Consider the following 23557-nt stretch of genomic DNA (forward strand, 5'->3'; position numbering starts at 1 on the left):
CTGTGGAAATTCTCACTCTGTTCATGCATTGTTCTGGTCTCGGTGAGCATCTTTATGAACATTATTTTGAACTCTTTATCAGGCAGATCACTTATCTTGTAAGATCTATTTCTGGAGTTTTTATCTGAAACGTATCCTGTTTCTTCATTTTCTTTGACTTTGTGTTGGTTTCTGCATATTAGACAAAGAGCAACATCTCCTAGTCTTCACAGAGTGATGGAGTAGTCTTCTGTAGGAGGTGAACCTTATCAGTCAGCCTGGACTGAGTTCTTGGCTGTCTCTCAAACCTGTGTGATCGTCCGACCTACTTTCTTTGCTCTAAGTATGTCTCAGTAGTTGAGGTGGCTGCAGCCTGTCAGTGTCCTAAAGGGGAGGATCACTGACAGCACAGGCTGATTGGAAGTGGGACTCTCAGGCAGCAACTGTTTTGATGTGGATGATATGGGTGTTTTCTCATTTGCCAATGTGTAGGAGTCATTCAGCTACTTTCTGGATTTCTTTCCGAGGGAACTGCTTTGCGTGTAGCTGGGGATTCAGCGTGTCTGTGGGAGGAGATGAATTCAGGAGGCTCTTATGATGCCATATCTGATGGGAACCCAGGGCCCCCTATCTGGAGTCTATCACATTTTGTTCATCCATTCATCAGTTGATGGCTATTGGGTTGTTTTCACTTTTTGATTGTTATGAACAATGCTATTATGAACATTCATATATCAATTTTTATGTGGGTCTGTTTGCATTTCTGTTAGGTAGATTCCTAGAAGTGGAATTGCTGGATTCCCTGTGACATTTTTGAAGATTCTATGTAATACTCCTCAGATTACAGTTTTAGAAAAGATGTTCTAAACCAATATATGGATTTGTTTCACTATAGGCCAACATAGCCTTGATGGATAGTGCCATCATTCCATAAAAGTTTAATTCTGTTGCTTCTCCCACTTCGCTCTTGTGTCTGGTGTAGGGATATTTTGGTGCTACCACCAGTTTGAATTTTATTTGCCTTGGAGAGAAAAGCATTAATGTATGGAAAAATCACACAGGCCTCAAGTAATTTTTAACTCTTTAATTTTAAATAGTCTTTTCTTTTAAGTTTATTTTGAGAGAGAGAGAAAGAGCATGAGCGAGTGGGGGAGGGGCACAGAGGGAGGGAGGGAGAGAGAGGATCCCAAGCAGGCTCTGCCCTCAGCATGGAGCCCAAAATGGGGCTCAAACGTACAAACTGTGAGACCATGGCCTGAGCCAAAATGAAGAGTCAGATGCTTAACCAACTAAGCCACCCAGGAGCCCCTATAAATAGTTCCAATATTTGATAAAAAGTGTTTTCATATTGACTGTGGTATTAAAATTGGAAAGCTACATTTTTATAAAGACAACTTTATGAATTGAATGGATGTTGAAAAAATTTACTCCCATATTTTTTTGTTGGATACATACCTTGATTTTTGCCTTCATTTCTTTGATGAGTGTTTTCCTTTCTAATTTCTTCTTTTGTTTCAGTTTCCACTTTTCAATTTGGGAAGGAAGGAGGCGATCAGAAACATCTTGATCATCAACTTGTATAAAAACAGCAGCATCTGGGAAAAACCCACGTTCCCCCAGAAACAGGACCTCATCAGGATACCGTGGGAAGCCATCTAATATAAAACCTGTGGAGCTAGATGGAAATTTCATAATTTATTTGCTTTAATACTATTATAAATATCTAAAATAAAAAACATTAATAAATCACAACTTTATATAAGATGTGCAATGAATAGTTTTAAAAGTTTATTGTAGTATATTATTTCTTTTAATATTTCTACTTGTATAAACATGGTGTGTCTTCTAAATGTATTGAATTAAATTAAAATGGGAATATTTTATACTTATATTAATAGTATGGATAAGTTCTCTTAAGTTGTAAATAGTCTTAATATTTGATGAAAATTGAATAGAAAATATATTCTCTGCTTGGGAGGAGTAAGTGCCCACACTAATGACTGTGTCACCCTTCATGTGAAGGTGAGTTTGGCCAGCCCACCTTTAATGGGAATCCACCTTTTTGTAGTTTTTTCTTCTAGTGATGCTTTCTCTCATGAGACAGTTTATACTCTTTACACTCTCTTCCCGGGTCCCCTTGTAATCAATGACAATTATTAATGTATGTATCCTGACTCATATGTATAAGATGATTATATTCAAATAGAACTATAAAACTTGCCTAAGTATGATGAAACTGTAAGGATCAGAAAACTAACTGCAACATGACTATATTTTCATAATACTTATAAAACAATCAGGCATTAAGAACGTGGCTTTGTTTACTTGAGAGAGACAGTACTGGTCCGCTTCTGAATAAGAGTTTGTCCTGTTTATCTAAAATTGGGTTTGTGGCGCCTGGGTAGCTCAGTTGGTTAAGTGTCTGACTCTTGATTTTAGCTTGGGTCATGATCTCACAGTTTCATGAGTTCGAGCCCCACATCAGGCTCTGCACTGTTCTCCCTCTCACTCCCTCTCCCTTTCTACCCCTCTGCCATTCACGCTGTCTCTGTCTCTCTCAAAATAAATAAATAAACTTAAAAAATAAAATAAAGTAGGGTTTCGGCAATAGCACTGCTAGGAATTTACCCAAGGGATATAGGAATGCTGATGCATAGGAGCACATGTACCCCAATGTTCATAGCAGCACTCTCCACAATAGCTAAAACATGGAAAGAGCCTAAGTGTCCATCAATGGACGAATGGATCAAGAAGATGTGGTTTATCTGTACCATGGAATACTACATGGCAATGAGAAAGAATGAAATCTGGCCATGTGTAGCAACATGGATGGACCTTGAGGGTGTTATGCTGAGCGAAATAAGTCAGGCAGAGAAGGACAGATACCATACGTTTGCACGTATAGGAGGATTAGGAGGAACTTAACAGAGGACCGTGGGGGAGAAGAAGGGGAGAACAAGCGGGGGAGGGGGAGAGAGGCAAACCATGAGAGACTCTTGAATGCTGACAAAAACTGAGGACTGATGGATGTGGGGGGAGGGGGGGATGGGCATGGAGGAGGGCACTTGTAGGGATGAGCACTGGGTGTTATATGGACAATAAACTATTTGTAAAAAAAAATAATAAAATAAAATTCTGTGTATATAAATAAATAAATAAATAAAATAGGGTTTTAGGTATTTATATTTAAATATGTTTTCTCCCTAATAGGAACAGGACTTTTATGATCATTAGACAGTTTGAGTCCTTACCTGATATTTTAAAATGTTTCCCACATTCTTAAGTGGCCAAATGTTTATACTTCGGCTGTAAGATATATGCCTTTTTCTTTAGAGATGCCTTCAGCATAGCCTCTTCTGTGAGGAACATATTCATCCCTACCATTCTAGCTGTCACACTTCTTTGTCAATGACTTCTAAATCTCTACTTCTATACCCAGCTGCTCTTTTGAGTTTCAACTCAAAATTTTCCAAAAGCTGCTTAATCCCTTCATTGCAGTGCCCTTCAGGAATTATATATGTATCATCCTGTCAGAAATCATAGTTGTTGTTACCCTTCCATACTGCTCTTGCTTCTGACTCACTGGTATTCAGGTGCCAAACTTCAGAGACATTTGGATGGCTCCCCTAATTCCCTCTTGTGTCCCACACATAAGAGCAAAGCCCTGATGTGTCCTCTTCTGTACCTACATTTCCATTTCTACTATTGTACATAAGTTAAGACCCTTATTATCTCTCTTTAGGACTCATGCAATAGCCTTTTGAAAATATGTTGATTTTTTTTCCTGATTATAAAAGCAACACATCTCACTATCAGTCAAAGAAAGACAAATATCATATGATTTCACTCATATGTTGAATTTGAGACTCAACAGATGACCACAGGGGAAAGGAAGGAAAAATAAGATAAAAACAGAGAGGGAGGCAAACCATAAGAGACTCTAAAATACAGAGAACAAACTGAGGGTTGCTGGAGGGGAGGTGAGTGGAGGGATGGGCTAAATGGGGGATGGGCATTAAGGAGGGCACTTTTCAGGATCAGAACTGGATGTCCTAAGTAAGAGCTGAATCATTGGGTTCTACTCTTGAAGCCAAGACTACACAGTATGTTAACTAACTTGAATTTAAATAAATAAGAATAAATAAATAAATATAGAAAAGCACAAAAAGGGTAAAATTATACATAACCTCATATCTCAGAGATTACTGACATTTTGTTTTATTTCTCTGCAATTTGTTCCTCATGTGTCCACCTTGCTATTATAAATAACTTTGTATTTTTTACATAATAACATTTCTTATGCTATTACAAATTCTTCATTACAATACACTTTAATGGTTGCATAGTATTTAGCTATTTTATTTAGGCGTTTTACAATTTTACTTTTTACTTTGAATTCTTCAATCCATATGTTAAAAAATTTTTTTAATGTATGGTGTGAAGCTAGGCGCTAAATTAACAAAGAATAACCCATGACTACATTGCTGCAGTCGACCTGCCCAAGTTAATCACAACAAATGATCTAATTTAAGCAATAGGAACTTAAAATTAAAGTTGATGACTAATAATCTCACTCACTCATTTATGCCACAGATTAGGTGAAAAAGTGTGCCCAGAGGCGCACTGCGACTAGCCAGTTGTTTGAATTGTCTGTGATATAGTTTCCTTATTTTCAAAGTGAGATAATAAAAGTTTCTATTCCATAGGATAGTAGTGAGGGTTAAGCAAGTTAATGTGAATAAAATATAGAACTGTACCTGGCATATGGTAAGTTCCATATAAGTGTTTGCTATTATCGGTCCATATAAATGTTTGCTATTTCTCTTTCTTCTGGTGGATATCAAAGCAAAATATCCTGGTTAGGAAATTGAGGTGAAGTTTTATACTCTGATGGCCTGGAGATTCCTAAATTTGTCCTGTCTGAGGTCAGGCTTGTTCCTGGCTTTTAAGAAAGGGACACTTTCCTTAAAGTATACTATGGACAGATATAAGTGCTCTTAAGTGTAATTGTTGAAAGGCTATAGGAAGAGTCCAGCCCATCATTAGTGTGCACGAGTTTAGAATATGGGTACTTAACCACACCTACTCATTAGAATCAGCTGGGGAGCTTTCAAAACAACCAATGCCTGGGTCTCAACCTCACCCTTCCTTCCTTCCTTCCTTCCTTCCTTCCTTCGTTCCTTCATTCCTTCCTTCCTATGTTTAATTATTTATTTTTGAAAGAGAGAGAGAGAGAGTGCGAGAGAGCAAGCACACAAGCTTGTGCAGGGGAGGGATAGAGAGAGAGGGAGACAGAAAATCCCCAGCAGGCTTTGTGCTATCAGTGCAGAGCACTACTTGGGGCTCCAACTCAGGAACCATGAAATCATGACCTGAGCAGAGTTGGACGCTTAACTGACTGAGCCACCCAGGTGCAGGTACCCTTCACCCTCACACTTGGATTATATTTTTAACTTTTAAGAACAAAGCAAATGAAAGTCAATAATTGTATAATTCTATATAAAATAAGATACCGCATTGGTTCCTTAAGCCACCACTCAGAAAGAATTGTTTCAAGAATTTCGGGAGGCAATGGCTCATTTTCCATTAGATTTAATCTGATTGCTTCTTCTTCTTCTGTAAATTGTACTTCTGGAGACTAAAAACAAAAATCAGAAAACAAAACAAAGAATTTAAAACTGTATTAATAAATAATCTGTAAATTACATAGTTGATGAGGATGAGACCTTTTTTCCTTAGGTCATTTTTAATACTGCTACTTGTTAACATTTTAAAACTTGAGCTTTTTCTTTAAATCGATATTTAATCTGGTTTTAAATATTAAATTATTGTTATAGCTCAGAGGAGTTATTAGTAATTAGCATGACTGACTTTTATACATGGCCTCTGGATACCTGTCTCATCACTTTTTGCTGAAACCTTGTTCAATTTATATCACTCACAAGGCTTAACTAATTTTTGTCATTTATTTGTAATTATTCAACCTAGATCCTGATTAAATGATGGGTGAGACAGGCAGTCATCTGGAATACAATCTATACGGGTCCATTTACAGGGGATCATTTGAGAATAAAAGGGTCTAGCTAATGGTTAAAAAGTGAGTTAGAAATGGGGCTCCTGGGTAACTCAGTCAGTTAAGCATCCAACTTTTGATTTTGGCTCAGGTCATGATCTCACAGTTATGAGACTGAGCCCTGTGTCAGGCTCCATGCTGAGGGTGGAGTCTACTTAAGATTCTCTCTCTCCCTCTGCCCTTCTCCTCCTTTACCCCGTTTGCACACACTCTCTCTCTAAAAAAAAGTGAGTTCAAATTAAGAACTTTCACTTTACAACCCCAGAAAGAAACCATCTAAAAGACATATAAAATTTCTTATGATTCAACATTAGAAATTAATATTTTAAGATCTCTGCTGGTATTGGGGTAGATTTTTATATTTGTTAGAAAATAGAGAACATGTCTAGGTCAGACATAAAATAATATGGTCCCAAATAAATGCTATAAACAGTAATGTCAGGGAAAGCTGTTCAGATTTTTATTGGGGTTATATAAAACTTAGTATTTTGTATTCTAGAGGAGCAGTAAGATTTGCATATAACATATGGGGAGGATGACATAACTCACTTTATAGAGTTTTATACTGCCTATATTCTACTTCCCAAAAGTAGTACCAGTAAGCATAATTATCTGCAAATAGAGTATTAATATTACTACTGGTTTCTTTGTATTTTCTTCTTCAATCTTGACATTAGCCCGATTTGCAAGTTCTTCGAGTTCTTGTTTTGCAAGCTGTTCTTCCTCAGAATCTTCTTCAAATTCAGTTCCTATTTTCTTTTCGGTTTTGAGCATTAGTTTTTCTTGAAGAAATTCTTCAAACTGAATGTGAAAAATGCCCAATTTTTCTGCTAAGTATCTTCCACAGACAGTTTTACCAGAGCCATGTGGGCCCACAAGGCATATTCTTATTGGAGGAGCCTGCCACAGGAGAGAGGTAGGGTAGGAGGAGAGCAAAGAAAAGGAATTTTGAGTAATTTAGAAAACATAATGCTTATTAATTAGTCTCCCTAAGACTGAATTATCACTTCACAACACCAGCAGTGTCAGAAGCCACAGCCATCCACATATTTCAGTAGTTCTCCTGGGTACCATATAAAACTTGAAGTTCATAGGAATGGCCCAAATTATTCAGAAGAGTTTAAATCATGTTCTATATGTTCTTTTTAAGAAAGCATTGGTGTCTGGGGCACCTGGCTGGCTCAGTTGATAGAGCATGTGACCCTTGATCTTAGGGCTGTGAGTTCAAGCCCCATGGTGGGTGTGGAGCTTAATTAACTAAAAAAGAAGAAGAAAGAAGGCATTGGTGATCTCAAAAGTATAAGTGACAATGTATTGTGACTTGTATATTTTGATCTTGTAATCCCATGCTGGGGAATATACTAATAAAGTAATTTAAGAGAAACAAAGAATGACATGCCCAAAGATTTCCTAATTACTATTTCATATCCACAATGACAAATCACACTAGGAAAAATACTGTGAAAAATGTCTAACAATTAGATGTTAAACAATTAGATGTTAAAATGGCATGTTAAATGATTAAGCATTATGAGATCTATGTAGAAATACATAAACTTCCATTGATACAATGTTAAGTAAAAAAACATAATAAAATATATACACTAGAAAGAATATACATCTGTGTAGAATAGGGTGAGAAAGTAAAATTAAAAAATAAAAGCTCTTGTCTAAAGCTGGCGCAATTATGTGTGTACTTTATTTTTTTAAATGGATAAAATATTACCACAGTGTGCTCTTTTATGACTGGTGATAAACAAGTAAGAATAAAAAGTGTTACCACAAATTTAGGAAAACATGGATTCCTTTGTAGCCATATAACAAGACTCTTTTTCAGTCCAATGAACCGGTTCAGCCCTTGCTCCCGAGAGTTAACCAAGTCAGGCACAGACTTGCCCCTATGACCATGCCTCTGAGTGTGAACTTGAGTAACCGCACTTCTACAAAGGTCAACCCACTTAAAGTCCACCATTCTTTGAATCCCACCCACCCCCTGTCTTAAGATCAGAGACTGTTCTGGAGTCTCTAGAGGGACTAACCAGCACAGCTGGCCCTTAATGTATAAGCAATAAATTCGGCCATGTCTTTTTACTTCCACTAAAAAGACAGATAGTATGTGTTGGTTTGACATAGGATTACTACAAACATTAAAATAGATAATTATTTTATGCATATTCCAAAAACTTCTTCTTGGAACTTAGGTATTTTCATCATTTTGTTAATATCAGATCAGGGAGTTTTCTATTAAGCAAAATGATGGTTGGTAGGAAGTCCTTGAACAAGTACTCAGGATTGAGCATTGGAAGAGGAGTATCGTTTTCACCTTTAATGGTTCATTCTGAGCCACATACTCCTCAGGATGCTCCAGAAACTTTTCTCTAGCCTCAGGACTTGAAAAGTAGTAGATCTTGTCTCGGTATTTAGCTGCTTCTTCTGTGCTGCCTGGTTGTAGGATGAAGTTTTCTTTGAGAACCACTGGACAAAAGTGTTTGGTATCTCCCAAGTGCCTTCTCTTCTCCTTAATTCTTCCTTCATTCTACAAATATTAATTCAGTTTGGAGAACAGTATTGTAAGTATTTTGATGTAAGACTGAAGATGTAATTTAAAAAATAATGCATCTTGAATAATACTTAATTGACAATAAGATGCCTTTAAAACAATCCACAATTTTGTGTATCCTTCCAGACCCTTTTTTCAAAGTATATCCTACTGATACACATATAAAAAGAGACATATATTTAGACACAAATACAGTATTTAAAAAATACCAATGGAATAATACTTTATATGACTATTCTACAACAGACCTCTTTTAGTCCCTGCTCTCCCTCAACCCCAAAACAAGATACAATGAACAACTTTCTGTAAAGGTACAAACATGAGACTAATAATCTATACAATTCTTGTACCATTCTTGTTCAGTTTTTGTATGAGAGGTATGCAAACTTCAAAATGAGCTGGGAAGTACTACTATTTTTCTATGATGTTGAAGATTAATAAGAATTTTTTCAATGTTTATTTTTGAGAGAAAGAGACAGAGTGCTAGTGGGGGAGGGGCAGAGAGAGAGGGAGACACAGAATCTGAAGCAGGCGCCAGGCTCTGAGCTGTCAGCACAGAACCTGATGCAGGGCTTGAACCCATGAACCGTGAGTTCATGATCTGAGCTGAAGTTGGACACTTAACCAAGTGAGCCACCCAGGCACCCCTATGATGTAGAAGATTTTAAACAACATAGCAATTATCTAATCAACAAAGGTATATTAGACATAACTTGTAACTCCCCTCTATTATTTTTGTTTGTTCAGCTTTTATCATTCTTCCTAAGCAAATTTTAGTAATTCATGTCTTGAAAATCCTTTTAATCTTGACTTTCAAATTTATTAGTATAAAGTTCCTATAATTTAAAACAATCCTGTTTTAAAATTTTGATTATATACCTATTTTTGTTTCAAATGTTATTTGTTTCTTCTTTATACCTAGACTTGTCAGAAGTTTGTCTATTTTATTACTCTTGCCAGCGAACCAAGTTTTCTTTCTTTCGTTTTTTTTTCTTGTGAGAGAGAGAGAGAGAGAGAGAGAGAGCGCGCATGAGCATGTACAAGCAGGAGAGGGGCAGAGGGAGAGGGAGACAGAGGATCCCAAGCAGGCTCCATGTCCAGCATGGAACCAAAAAACCAAAAGCGGGGCTCAATCTCATGACCGCAAGATCATGACCCCAGGTGAAATCAAGAGTCGAATGCTTAATCGATTGAGCCACCCCCCAAATTTTGATTTTTTGAAATTAGGTCTATTGTTTTAATTTTGTCTTCTTTTTCTATTTTGTTAATTTTTGCCTTTATTCTCCTTTCTACTTTATTTTGTTGTGCCTTTTTCCCAGATTCTTGAGTTGAATGCCTAATTTCTTCCTGCTAATAAATCCACTTAATTAGGGTTGCCAGACTTAAAAAATAAGAATGTGGTTCCCAGTTATATTTGAATTGCAGATAACAAATAACTTTTTAGTATAAGTATGTACCATACATAAAAATTATTCTTTTATTTGCAATTTAAATATAACTGGGTATCATGTTTTTTTTCCCTGGTAATTCTAATTTCTACTTCTGCCATACTGCAAAGTATTTATATGTAATCTTTTATTTGAAGGGCTAGAAAAGAGTATATATATTTTTTATTTTGAAACTGAAATGTATAATCTCTCAAAATTAAGGATTTTGATAAATCTGAAATAAGATCATGTGACACTGAAAATTGTGTTGAATTCTTCAATCTTTGTTCTCATTTATATGACTTTTATAATATATCCAATTATAAGATATAATTTTATTTAAAAGCATTGTTGAAGTTGCAGTAAAACCATATGCTCTCAAATGATACTGAAAGTATAAGTTCTGACCTACATGTAGGCCAATATAATTTTGTTTCATGAGAATTTTATTTTTATTGTTTTTACTTAGAGCATTTAAAAATATTTATTTAAATTTCAGTATAATTAACATACAGTGTTATGTTAGTTTCAGGTATACCATATAGCGATTCAACAACTCTATACATTTCTCAGTGCTCATCAAGTTAAGTGTACTGTTAATCTCCTTAAATTATTTCACCCATCTCCCCACCCACCTTCCCTCTGACAACTACTAGTTTGTTCTCTGTATTTAAAAGTCTGTTTTTTGTTTGTCTCTTTTTTCTTTGTTTGTTTGCTTTGTTTCTTAAGTTCCACATATGAGTAAAATTATATAATATTTGTCTTTCTCTGACTGACTTCTTTCACTTAGCATTATATCCTTTAGATCTATCCATGTTGTTGCAAATGGCAAAATTTCATTCTTTTTTATGGCTGAATAATACTCCCGCGCGCCTGTGTGTGTGCGTGCGTGGTGTGTGTGAGTGTCCCACTTGTTCTTTATCAGTTCATCTATCAATGGACAATGGTAGGTTTTTCCTTCCCTGAATCTATAGGCTCCTGCTTATTCTCCTTCCTGCGCCCTAATTCTCCCTTTAAAACCTCTGTCCAAATCAGAGTTCAGTTTACACTGGACTTTTTTCCCTATTGATTAAAACCTGTCCTTATCACTTCAGTGCCCAGTTTTACTTATCTTTGACAGTGTAAAGTATCTTCTTTTGTTGTTTTAATGCATTTCTCCTTCAATTCCACTTTTACTGAGATCCAGAATGCCACTTCTTCTTCTTCTTTTTTCTTTTTTGTTAGCATTTGCTTTTTATATCTCAATCCTTTTGAGTCACTTTTTTTTAATTAAGAAAAGTTTTTTTAGTTAATTGTAAATGGCTTACATTGGTTGACTCAGGTTTGTCCTTACAATGGGTAGGTCTAGAATTATCCCTAAATAAATTTTAGAAACAGAATGTGAGGTATGTGTGTAGAGGTGATGGGGTGGAGTGTCTTGGAACAAGGGATTCTGGGGAAATGGTGATATGAAGACACTCCCTTCCTATCGCTACCACCTTCTCGGTCTTAAACTTAACTGCTGGGGCAGGCAACTGGTATGCATAAACATCCGAGGGGAGGGAACTCGGATGGCATTATTTACCACTATGGGCTGGATGAGTGCCTGGAGACAAACATCAGAGAGACAGAGTATTAAGATGTCAAGTGCTAGGAGGAATTTTGTTTTCCTGAATTTTTGGATTTCCCAGGGAATGTTAGCATCAGCAATGACCAGGGAAGTGCTTGTGGTCTCTCTGGTCCACAAAAGACCAAGAGGGAGTTGTATGTGTGGGAAGAGTCCTCCTAACCCTGAATCTGAGTAAGTATGAAGAATCTGGGTAATGTGGGCTTGTCATAGGCCTCAGCAATCAATATATGCCCTATCTGTCTCTATACTCATGATCTATTGGGAGAGAAGTCACTTTGCCTGTTATAACTTTTGAGAATGTTGTCACCTAAAGCACTCTAGCAACAGTTCTGAATCCTACTGAACATGAAAAAAAAAAAAAAAAGAGAGAAAAAAAGAGAAAGAAAAACACCACCCATCTAAGGAAGCCTAGTCAACTGAAAGTTCAAGTCAGATCAAATAGACCACAAAACTTTGCAACACAGATGGAAAGAAACCAATATTTGAGGAGAAAATTGATGAAGACATTATTAGAAATGCAAGTAAACAGTAGAAAGAATCCATGGGCACCAACAAAATACATAACTGAGCCTAAGAAAAGAGTGACCACTTGTGGTAAAATAATGGCTCCCAAGGATCCCCAGACCTGTGAGTGGATTACCTCATATGTGATTAAGGATGTTGAGATGGTAAGGTCATCCAGGTGGCCCAATTTAATTACAAATGTCCTTGTAAGAGAGAGGCAAGAAGGTCAAAGGCAGAAGAGGAGATAACATGATGGAAAGCAAAGGCTGAAATAATGTGCTTTGAGGATGGAGGAAGAAGCCATAAACCAAAGAATGCAAGTGGCCTCCAGAAGCTGGAAAAGACAGGAAAAGTTTTCTCCTCTATCAGAAGGAACATAGCTAATACTGATTTTAGCCCTGTAAGATTCATTTCAGAGAACTAACCTTGAGAACTGTATGATGATTTTGTTATTTTAAGCCACTAACTTTGTGGTAGTTTGTTATAACAGCAGTAGGACCCCAATGAATGTCTTTAATGAGAAGACTGAATGGAAGACATTATCTACAAATATATGAACAAAAGAGTAAAGAGATGGAGAATTTGAGGGAAAAGATACAGATATTTGGAGAATAGATCCAAGAGACCTAATGAGTATTAGGTATTATGGAAGGAAAAAAAAAAAAGGAAGAGGTTGAGAAGAGGTAATAATTTCCCACAGATACAGAAAGACTTAACATACAGCTTTAAACCCACCCTAAGCATAGGCAAGATTGATGAGAAAGAGACACTTGGGCCTATCTTGGTGTGATTCCTGAACTCTGGAGTGGCATTGGAACTATTTTTTCTTTTTGTACTTTCTGTCTGGAAAAAGGGAAATATCTTTATTGTTGATTTTTCCTAATGTAAAAATTATACATTTTTCATGTTAAAAAATCAGATAATATATTTAAAAAATAAAAATTACTTGTAAGTTCATCATTGAGCAATAACCACCATATAGCATGATTGAGGTATAACTGACATAAAATCACATATTTACAGTATATACAATAATTAAATACATATTTACAGTATAAAATTTGATAAGTTTTGACAGAAGTATTCATTTGTGAAACTATCACCACAACCAAGATAATGAACATATTCAATAATACCAAGTTTGCTCACACTTCTTTGTAAAATCTCCCCCTCGTGCACCTATTTGCCTCCTACCTGCCCCATCCCCAGGCAACCTCTGCTCTGTTTTCTAGCACTATAATTAGTTTTCTAAATTTTTATGTAAATGGAATCATACAGGATATATTCTTTTTTGTCTGGCTTCTTTCTCTTAACATAATTATGTTTCATCCAGGCTATTGCATGTCGATTAGAAGGTTGGAAATTTAAGTTCTACTCCCGACCTTTCCAGGTGGGGTGGGGAAGAGGGGCTGGAGTTTGAATCAGCCAATGGCCAATGACTTAGTCATTGATAACTACATATTGAAGCCTCCATAAAAACCCAAGAGGACAGCTTTCTGGTCTTTTCTTTTGGAAGAGCTTCCATGTGCTGCCAAGCAGGGCCCTGAGCTCCACAAGGACAGAAGCTTCTTTGTTCAAGACCTTGTCCTATGCGCTGCTTCATTTGGCTGTTGATTAGTATTCTTTATCTTATCCTTAGAAAACTGGTAAATGTAGGTGTTTCCCTGAGTTCTGTGTGCTGCTTTAGCAAAGTAATTGAACCTAAGGTTCAATAACCTGAGGTTATCGGAGCCCCCAATCTGTGGCCAGTCAGTCAGAAGCAGAGGAAATAACCTGGGGCTGTGACTGGCGTCTGAGGTAGGAGGGGAGAGCAGTCCTTTGGGACTGAACCCTTAATCCCTGGAATCTGATGCTATCTCCAGGTAGACAGTATCAGAATTGAAGTGAATTCTCAGACACCCTGTTGGTGTCTGGAAAGTGCTAGGTGCTGTGCTGGGGAGAGTCTCCTCTCATGTTGGAACTGGGTCTAGGAGTCTTGAAGGAATTGATAAAACCTAAAATTAAAAGAATCACTTCCTATTTTATTATTGGTAAATTATCAATTATAAATTATTACTGATAGATACCTGAATTGGGTAGCTATCAAATGAGAATGTTTATCAAAATTCTCTTGCTAAGGGAGTAGATTAATGCCTGACAATGACTTGTTCCACTCGAGAGTATTGTTCCTTATTATCATACAAGCAGCCTCCCAAAGAGGCCACTGCTATTTGGTTTTTATATAAAACACCCACTTCTGTGAAATATTTCTGTCTCTAATACCTATAGATGTTTCCATGGAAAAAAAATTAAGATTTCCTTTTCCTTTTTTTGTGGGTATAAAATATTGTCTAAGTAGCCCTGGCATTTCAGGGATCAAGCGAAGCTGGGTAGAGGCAAAGTGTGTTGAAAATGCTTATTTATAACATTGAGGATGCCTGCTTGTTTTCTTGGGGGCCCCAAAGTGCTGGTTACCACTCTGGATATGTGCACTTTCAATGATGTGACCAATGTGAATGAGAAGTAATAAAGGAGTCATACCTCTTCCTCTTCCTCCTCTTCCTCTTCCAGCTCCTCATCAACTTCAGCTTCAGCCTGATAGTCTTCTGTTTCTTCATCATAATCTTCCACAGTTAACTCCCATCCAGCATACTGGAAGGGTTCTGTAAAAAAAAAAAGGAGTGACTTTTGGGAAGATATTTTTAGAATAAAAGGATATTAGCATAAAACAGTAGTCAAGGATTAGGAAAATGGATTATAATGACTGATCTCTTAGTTTAAATGTAGATGCAAACAGGTCTTCACAAATTCTTTAAATGACAGCTGACCAGTTTGGCCAGTGGTTTGTACCCCAAAACTATTATGATTGACAGGTGCTTGCACTATGAGAGTTGCTAAATATTTTAAACATCAACTCTGAATATACTGAATGTTTTACTTCCCAAGCCACCATGAAAGGCTTTAAACTTTCATGGTGCTTTTAATAATATTACCTGCTCTTGACAATAAATGTTATGATTACGGCTCTTACTTTCCATAGTCTCGACTACTTTTTGAAGTAGTTCCTCTGGAGTTTTGTTAGCAATCTCCAAGTTTAAAATTTGAATGAAAGACTCGTGGATTATTGTTTCTAGCTGTTTCCAGACAACGTTGAAATTTTTAACCTTCTCTTTAATTGGCTCCATTTCAGGAACATCAGGATAAGCATCTTCTGGAAACTCAGGGAGTACAACTTTTGAATAAAGGTTAAAGGAAAGAAAAAAGAGTCTTCAAATATTACATCTTTAGACTTTATACTTTTAATATTTTAATATCATTTGAAAGAAATAAACTTAGTTTTCTAAGTAATAATATACATTAATAAATTCATATTTTAATTATGCTTTGTTTTTTATAATGGCTTAGATGAGTTATTATCATTAATAAAATCAAAATTATTTGTAAAATTATTAAAAATTTCATATGGCAACTTTAACTGTCAATGTATAAAATAAAATTTGATAAAAAACAATACTGTAAATCAGCTACATATGTTTTTAGTGTAATAAGCTACATTAATACATACTAACTGGTATAAAACATAGAAAGAAAGCAGGAAATTGGTACCATGCCTAAATAAGGGACTATACCCTTTGTAAAAGAATATGAAAAGTACTTTCACACATTAAGTACTTTTATAATCTAACCTGTTTCAGATAATCCTTTAGTTTCTAGGCCCTCTTTGGATCCTTTTGAAATGTCTGTTCCAACTGTAGTATCCTCCCCAGGCTCAGATACTTAAGAAAGGAAGCTAATGGTTAGTGTTTGAATGTTAAAACCTTATTCCTGTATGAAATTTTTGGCACAAAGAAAATTTCAAAACACAGTTTAATTGTATATACTATGTCTAAGTGTAAATACAGTTCCTGTTAGGTAAAGTATGGCATAAAATATTTAATAATATAGAGTGAAAAATGAAGAATATTTAAAAATATATAAAAGGACATTGACCAAAATAATATACACATGGCACACAATTCTGACTGATAAACATGGTACACAATTCTGACTGATAACGGTTGTTAAATATTATTCAAACTTCTGTTCGCATGCATCAGACTAGGAGCCCCTGATATTTCTTTTAGTTTCTTAATCCACCGATGAAAACACAACAAAAAAAAATCATAAAGTGGAAATGAAAGACAATGATATATCAAAGTCCCAGCTGTGGGTGTATTAAAGGTATAGATAGAACACTATTTTCCTGGATGTTATAAGACGATTCACATACAGATCCAACATAGATGGTTCAGGGAAGGAAGAACTAGTTATCTATCTTCTTACCTTACAGTCTCTCCTAGTTCTGAAACATAAATTTTGTATAGACCATATATATAATGTACTTATATAATATTATACATATAGCTCCATTCTGTAACACTGGAAACTATCTTCCAAGCTAAAGTAACAGTTGGGTCTTCTTCCTACAGAATTCTATAATTAATACTCAAGGGAGGAGTAGCAGGGTGGCCCAGTAGATTAAGCATCTGACTTTGGCTCAGGTCATGATCTCATGGCTCATGGGTTCGAGCCCTGCGTTGGGCTCTGTGTTGACAGTTCAGAGCCTGGAGCCTGCTTCAGATTCTGTGTGTGTCTCTCTCTCTGCCCCTCCCCACCCTGCTCATGCTTTGTCTCTCTCTGTCTCTGAAAAATAAATAAACATTAAAAAAAATACTGAAGGGAGTAGGATATAGAAGAGGACAAGCCTAGGGCTGGTCTGGTGGCGACATGCTTAATTGTAAGGTGCTCACTTATCTAAAGAAAAGCATTTTAAACCATGACAAAGACAAGAAGAACACCAAGAATAGACAGGGTCTTCTAAACTATCTTAAATGAAATAGTTAAAGATGACAAAGATCCAGTGCAGTGTAGAAGAGACAGACAAGGTGAATATTTACTAAATATTTCCACCTGAATTAGGTGGAAAGCACATTAGACCTGAAAGCACATTAGACCTGAAAGCACATTAACTTTACCTTCAGGTCTATATCTGAGGGTACCAGGCAAAACATTAAAGCGAAAGGTGTGTATATGTGTATATGTCCGTGTGTGTGTGTGTNGAACCATGAGATCATGACCTGAACTGAAGTCAGACGCTTAACTGACTGAGCCACCCAGGCGCCCCTCAATTCTAAGCATTTTTTTTAAATTTTTTTAAAGATTTTTATTTATTTCTAGGAGAGAGAGAGAGACAGCGTGAGCAGGGGAGGGTCAGAGAGAGAGGGAGTCACAGACTGAAACAGGCTCCAGGCTCTGAGCCGGCAGTCAGCACACAGCCCGACGCGGGGCTCGAACCCACGAACCGCAAGATCATGACCAAAGCGAAAGTCGGACGCTTAACCGACTAAGCCACCCAGGCGTCCCGGATAATTCTTATAAATATTCCACCTACTCTTCCTAGTGGTTTCCTACTCTATCTGCTAGAGCTTGATATAATCTGCTCCATTCAAGGACAAATCAACAACAACAATGCAATGACAAGGTCTATGAAAAGATTTTATAGTGAAGGGAAAGAGAGTATTAAACCAAAGATTTAGATAAAGAATTTGCTTTTGAAAAAGATTTCTTTTATGAAGCAGAGTAAATTTTAGAAAATGCATGCTTGGTGTACTCAGAAAGCACAGGAGGACAACATAGCTTATGAAATAGGAATCATGAAGCAAAAAAGAGAGACCAACCTAAGATAAAGGTAGGAATACAAGAAAGCTAGTTCCAACAAGAAAGCAATGCAATGTGAGGAAATGTAAAAATGCAATAGCAGATTCAAATATGCATCAGGATAGAGGCAATAAGAAGCAGAAAATAAATCTTGGGTGGAGCATAACAACTTTCCAAGGAATGCAGAGATAAAGAACAAAGACATCAAAGCTATCAGGGAAAAGATTAATGTGGTTGAGAAATAGAAACTAACCAAAAATAATAAAAAGTAATCCTGAAAAAGAAATCTGAAGCAATAAATGAAGGTATAATTGAAGAAAACCATTTAAAGCCAGACAAAGACTAGTATGAAGATAAAACGAGCTCGTTGAATTCCAGGAAAAATCACTGACATACTAGCAAAGTTAAAAAAACATAATGATACTGAAGAATATCGTTAGAGCATCCCTGCAGAAAAGACAAAAGAACATAGGGGCGCCTGGGTGGCTCAGGTGGTTAAGTGTCCAACTTCGGCTCAGGTCATGATCTCGCAGTTCTTGAGTTCGAGCCCTGTGTTGGGCTCTGTGCTGACAGCTCAGAGCCTGGAACCTGTTTCAGATTCTGTGTCTCCCTTTCTCTCTGCCCCTTCCCTGCTCATTTTCTGTCTCTGTCTCTCAAAAATAAATAAACATTAAAAAGTTTTTTTAAGAAAAGAGAACATAAATGAAGCAGCATCAGATTTTTCCTTGGGAAAACAATGGCATGATGTCAACATGCAGAATTTTGAGAGGAAAAGGATATAACAATAATTTAACAACGTCTAAATTGTTTTTCATGCATGAAAGCAATAGATTTGCAAGAATTCACACAATATATCATGCTGGACACTTAAAAACTTACTCAAAGATACAGGCCAGATGACTAAGAGAACTAAATATCAAAACTAAAGTGACAGGAATGGAGAAACTGTGGAATTTGGGAGACATCTCACTAGAATTATCAACAATAGCTGCAGAAATCCATGGCCAGTTCTAATGGACTGGAAAGGACAGGCCACATTACTGGGCATTCACAGTGTGGAGGAATTGTATCTTTTATAATAATCTCTGGAGGAAGTTAATCAACAACTTCAGTATGAATAGTCACAGTTTATAAGAATAACTGTGGTAAGACTTAAGAAATGTCCCAGAGAGGGGTGCCTGGGTAACTTAGTCAGTTAAGCATCTAAGTTAGGCTCAGGTCATGAGCTTGTGGTTCATGAGTTCGAGCTCTGTGATGGGCTCTGTGCTGACCGCTCAGGGCCTGGATCCTGATTCAGATTCTGTCTCCCTCTCTCTCTATGCTCCTCCCCCCACTTGCACTCTGTCTGTTTCTCTCTCTCTCTTTTTCTCAAAGATAAATAAACATTAAAACATTAAAAAAAAGAAATGTCCTAAAGAAAACCTTTCTCTTAGGCTTGAGTACAGTCAAGTCACAGGTCTAAACAAAACAAAATACCATCCTTTGCTTAGAAAAACTAAAAGGAAATACATCAGAATATTAAATATTTATTGCCATTTGCTGGCAGAACTATGGTGATTTTCTCCTACCTTTCTATTTGTTTGAATTCTACATTTCCTATAATTATCATGTCATATCAAACTTAACTGGATATCTGAGTGATTTTTAACCACACAATTTAACATCAATTATATCAGAACTATGATCACTTCTGATAGACATTTTTCAAATTTCAATTTGTCTATATTCTATACAATATATCAATTCACTATGACCTGTGGATACAGTGTGCAGCTAAGTCATCCTTTAGTGTAAGTTTTCAGGACCAGATTTTTCATAAGCACAATACTGAGCTTTTTCTATGACATAAGGCGATCATTAATAAACTTTTTTTCAGCCCAATTTTTTTCCCCTATGACAGTTTTCAGTTGTCAACAAGTATAAGAATCACCTGAGGTATTCATTAAAATATAGATTCCTAAACTCCATCCTATACTTACTTGAACCAGGACTTGGGTAGAGCTTAGGAGCCTTTATTTTTTTTTTTATTTTTTTTTATTTTTTTTTTTCATGTGTGAGTATTTTATGTTCCTTGAGAACATATTCTTCCTCTTAACATCATGGAATGGTTTTGAGCACCATCAGTACTCATCAATGTCCATTTATTGATAACTTCTTTTTTTTTTTTAATAGTTTGTTGTCAAATTAGTTTCCACATAACACTCAGTGCTCATCCCCACAAGTGTCCTCCTCCATGCCCATCCCCCCCTCCCCCCACATCCATCAGTCCTCAGTTTTTGTCAGCATTCAAGAGTCTCTCATGGTTTGCCTAGGAGCCTTTAAAATAAGAAACTTTGGTTTAAAATTTATATTTATTTCAATTCAAATGTACTTTATATACAGTGTTATATTAATCTCAGAGGAGCAATATAGTGATTCAACAATTCCATATATTACTCAGTGCTCATCAAGATAATTGTACTCTTCTGTTTTATGCTAAAGTGAAATAAGTCAATCAGAGAAAGAAAAATACCATGATATCACACATATGTGGAATTTAAGAAACAGATGAACACAGGGGAAGGGAAGCAAAAATAAGATAAAAACAGAGAGGGAGACAAACCATAAGAGACTCTTAAATACAGAGAACAAACTGAGAGTTGCTGGTGGGGTGTTGGATGGGGGGGGATGGGCTAACTAGGTGACAGGCAGTAAGGAGAACACTTACTGGGAAGAGCACTGGGTGTTACATGTAATTGATGATTCACTACATCCTATTCCTGAAATCATTATTACACTGTATGTTAACTCACTTGGATTTATTTATTTATAATTTTTTTAATGTTTTATTTATTTCTGAGAGAGAGAGACAGCGTGAGCAGGGGAGGGTCAGAGAGAGAGAGGGAGTCACAGAATCTGAGACAGGTTCCAGGCTCTGAGCTAGCTGTCAGCACAGAGCCCGACATGGGGCTCGAACCCACAAACCATCAGATCACGACCTGAGCTGAAATCGGATGCTTAACCGACTGAGCCACACAGGTGCCCCAACTCACTTGGATTTAAATGAAAAAAAAAAAAAGATAATTGTACTCTTCATCCCCTTTACCTACTTCACCCATTCCCCCACCAATCTCCCCTCTGGTAACCATCAGTGAATATTCTGTTCTTTGGTTTGTCTCTTTTTTTCCTTTGTTCATTTGTTTTGTTTCTTAAATTCCACATATAAGTAAAATCACATGGTATTTGTTTTTTTCTCCGACTGGCCTATTTTGCTTAGCATTATACCCTCTGGATCCATCCATGTTGTTGCAAATGGTAAAATTTCATTCTTTTTTATGACTGAATAATATTCCACTGTGTGTGTGTATGTGTGTGTGTATGTGTACACACACCATATCTTCTTTATTCATTCTTCTATCAATGGACACTTGGGCTGTTTTCATAATTGCCTCCTTAAGTAATTTAGAGGAGAATACTTTATGATACTGCCTTGGATACCTTGGATAGAAGTAATCACTAGCTAAACCAGATGCAAGCCCCTCTGTGAAGTAGAATATGGTTTAATATGGCCAAACATCCATTTTACAGAAGCAAACCAGCCCTGGAGCAGCCTAGTCATGTCAACATAGTCTAGAATCGGGGTAGAATTGACCCTAACTAGAATAGGATGCTGGCTTTAGAACATCCAAAGTAGGTTCCCTGGGAGAATTAATCAGATAGAAGGTACCAACACTAAATTGTCCCCTAGACCTGTAACATTAGTAAATAACTGATTGTGAGATACTGTGGACACTGGAACTATGGGGTATGTTTGACATGTCATATTTGATGGATGTCAGTTTCTTTTACTTCTTTTGGTATTTTATGGCTTATCTTCTTGCAAAAGGTAGGCGTGTAGAAGAACTGTCTGTCAAATTGATTAGGTACTAAAGAAAACAATGAAGCTTCTGGATAGGAGCTCATCAATAGAGGTGTGGGACTCCTAAAAGGAAATTGTGTTTCATCCTGCTGGCTCCTCTGTCTGGCACAAGGGATCTGATTTTATACTTATTGTCTCATAAAGCTAATGCCAATCCTGTAGTAAAAATGATCTATGTTGAACTTGAGATTGCTCGTTGTAAAAATTCCTCTTAGTCCTGGTCCTTTTACAGCTAACGGCAGGTTCCCAGCCCTTAACTACTCCAGGTTGGCATCTAGCTGCAGGTATTTGAAGGCCTTTAGTTGTAGGATTTGTTTCTAATCCAATACTAACCATGCTTGGAAGCATTTATGTGCCTCACTCCCACCACAGTGGGGTCCCCTATCTTGCTGCTTTAAGACTGTCTCTGGTCCTGAGAGTGACTTGCATTGCCCATAGCCTCTTTCTTGCCCGCACTAGTCCACCACACTGGACCTGTGAGGCAGCGCTGGCGTCACAAGTGTGTGACCCGTGTACTTGCACAAGGTCTTTTGTTTAGAATGGACTCACACTGAGATTAATGCTCTTCAGTTGTTATTTTGAAATTTTTAGTAATTTTACCTTTGAACTGCTTTTTAAGCAAAACCGAAAGGGGCTCCAGTGGGACAACAGAGAGTGCATGTGAGTAGAGAAATGCGCAATATGTGTTTGCCATCCCTTGCCCTCGTGTTCTCATGAACGTTCCTGATGCTTCGGTAGAATTCTAAGGGACATATGTGTGAAGGAGTCATGTGACTGAGGGGTGGGGGAGAGGGGAGGACTCTGGCAGCAATGAGAGGCCACACTTTCTCTTTGAATGAGAACTTGCTTCATCCTGAAAGAAGGTGACAGCATTCAAAGAGACATCAATAATCAAGGAACCTTTCCTACTCATGTTACTTTCCTGTGTTAGCTAAACATTTAGGCTGAAAAGGATGATGTAGAAGTGAAGATAAGGCAACCCAGAGTTTTCTTTCTTTCAATCTTTCCTTAATCATTGGAAAGCTGGAGAGTGTTGATAGAATATACATGCATATTAAGAAGCAAAATAAAAAGCTGAATTAGTTTTAAGCATGGAACTGATGTAGTATTCTGTTAAGAATGAAATGCATATGCATGTACAAGCTGCAAAATACAAGTTGTATAATTTCAGTGATTCTGCACGTGAGTTACATGCTCTTATATTTGCATTTAAATATGGCATTGTACAACATAAAGATCAACGGTAAAATTCATGCTAATGAATAAAATTTTAAATTTTTGTTTACTTAAAATAAGATTAAATAGCAAACAAAAAGCACCATGACAAATTGAGAGAGAGAGAGACCATGGAAGAAAAGAAGAGGCTTTATATTTTAATATGTTTAAAAGCACCTTTTCCTGCTTTCTGAACCATGAGACTCACAAATTACATAGCTGGCTCTACTCCTGAGTGTCATACCAGGGCAGAGAAGATGTGGCATTTCTACGACACTGCAACCCATGTGATTTGGATTAAATGGTCGCTCTCTGGAAGTTCATGTCACCATTCTTAGCCTGGTTCCATTTTATTAACATAGAAAAGGCACAAATACACGAATGTGCGTGCACACACACAGAACCCAATGCACACAAGTAGAATTAAGGACATGGCCCTCAGTAGAATCTAACCTGATTCAGGTTCTGTTTCAGGGACCTCGGGCACTTCAGGCTCCCCAGGTAAGGGTTCCCTGGTCTCCTCGGCTACTTCCAGGGCTTCAGGCCCTTCCTGAGCTTCAGACTCCTCACCTTCAATTTCCTCGTCAGCCTCTGGTTCAGTATCTTCTACTTCTAA

General features: G+C 36.9%; 1 protein-coding gene across 1 annotated transcript in view; it reads right to left on the bottom strand.

The window, feature by feature from the left end:
• The window catches only part of AK9 (adenylate kinase 9), a 124397-nt gene that overhangs the window by 33750 nt on the left and 67090 nt on the right, over positions 1 to 23557 (bottom strand). Inside the window, exons 21-28 of the mRNA XM_077779966.1 lie at positions 23395 to 23553; positions 15818 to 15907; positions 15163 to 15363; positions 14673 to 14794; positions 8376 to 8588; positions 6689 to 6952; positions 5493 to 5617; positions 1435 to 1654 (exon numbers count right to left, since the gene is read on the bottom strand). Of these exons, the coding sequence (XP_077636092.1) occupies positions 1435 to 1654; positions 5493 to 5617; positions 6689 to 6952; positions 8376 to 8588; positions 14673 to 14794; positions 15163 to 15363; positions 15818 to 15907; positions 23395 to 23553 (1394 nt within the window). The remainder of the gene's footprint in view (positions 1 to 1434; positions 1655 to 5492; positions 5618 to 6688; positions 6953 to 8375; positions 8589 to 14672; positions 14795 to 15162; positions 15364 to 15817; positions 15908 to 23394; positions 23554 to 23557) is intronic.

Source organism: Crocuta crocuta, unplaced genomic scaffold (genome assembly GCF_008692635.1).
Source record: "Crocuta crocuta isolate KB4526 unplaced genomic scaffold, BGI_CrCroc_1.0 scaffold147, whole genome shotgun sequence".
NCBI classification, from domain to species: Eukaryota; Metazoa; Chordata; class Mammalia; order Carnivora; family Hyaenidae; genus Crocuta; species Crocuta crocuta.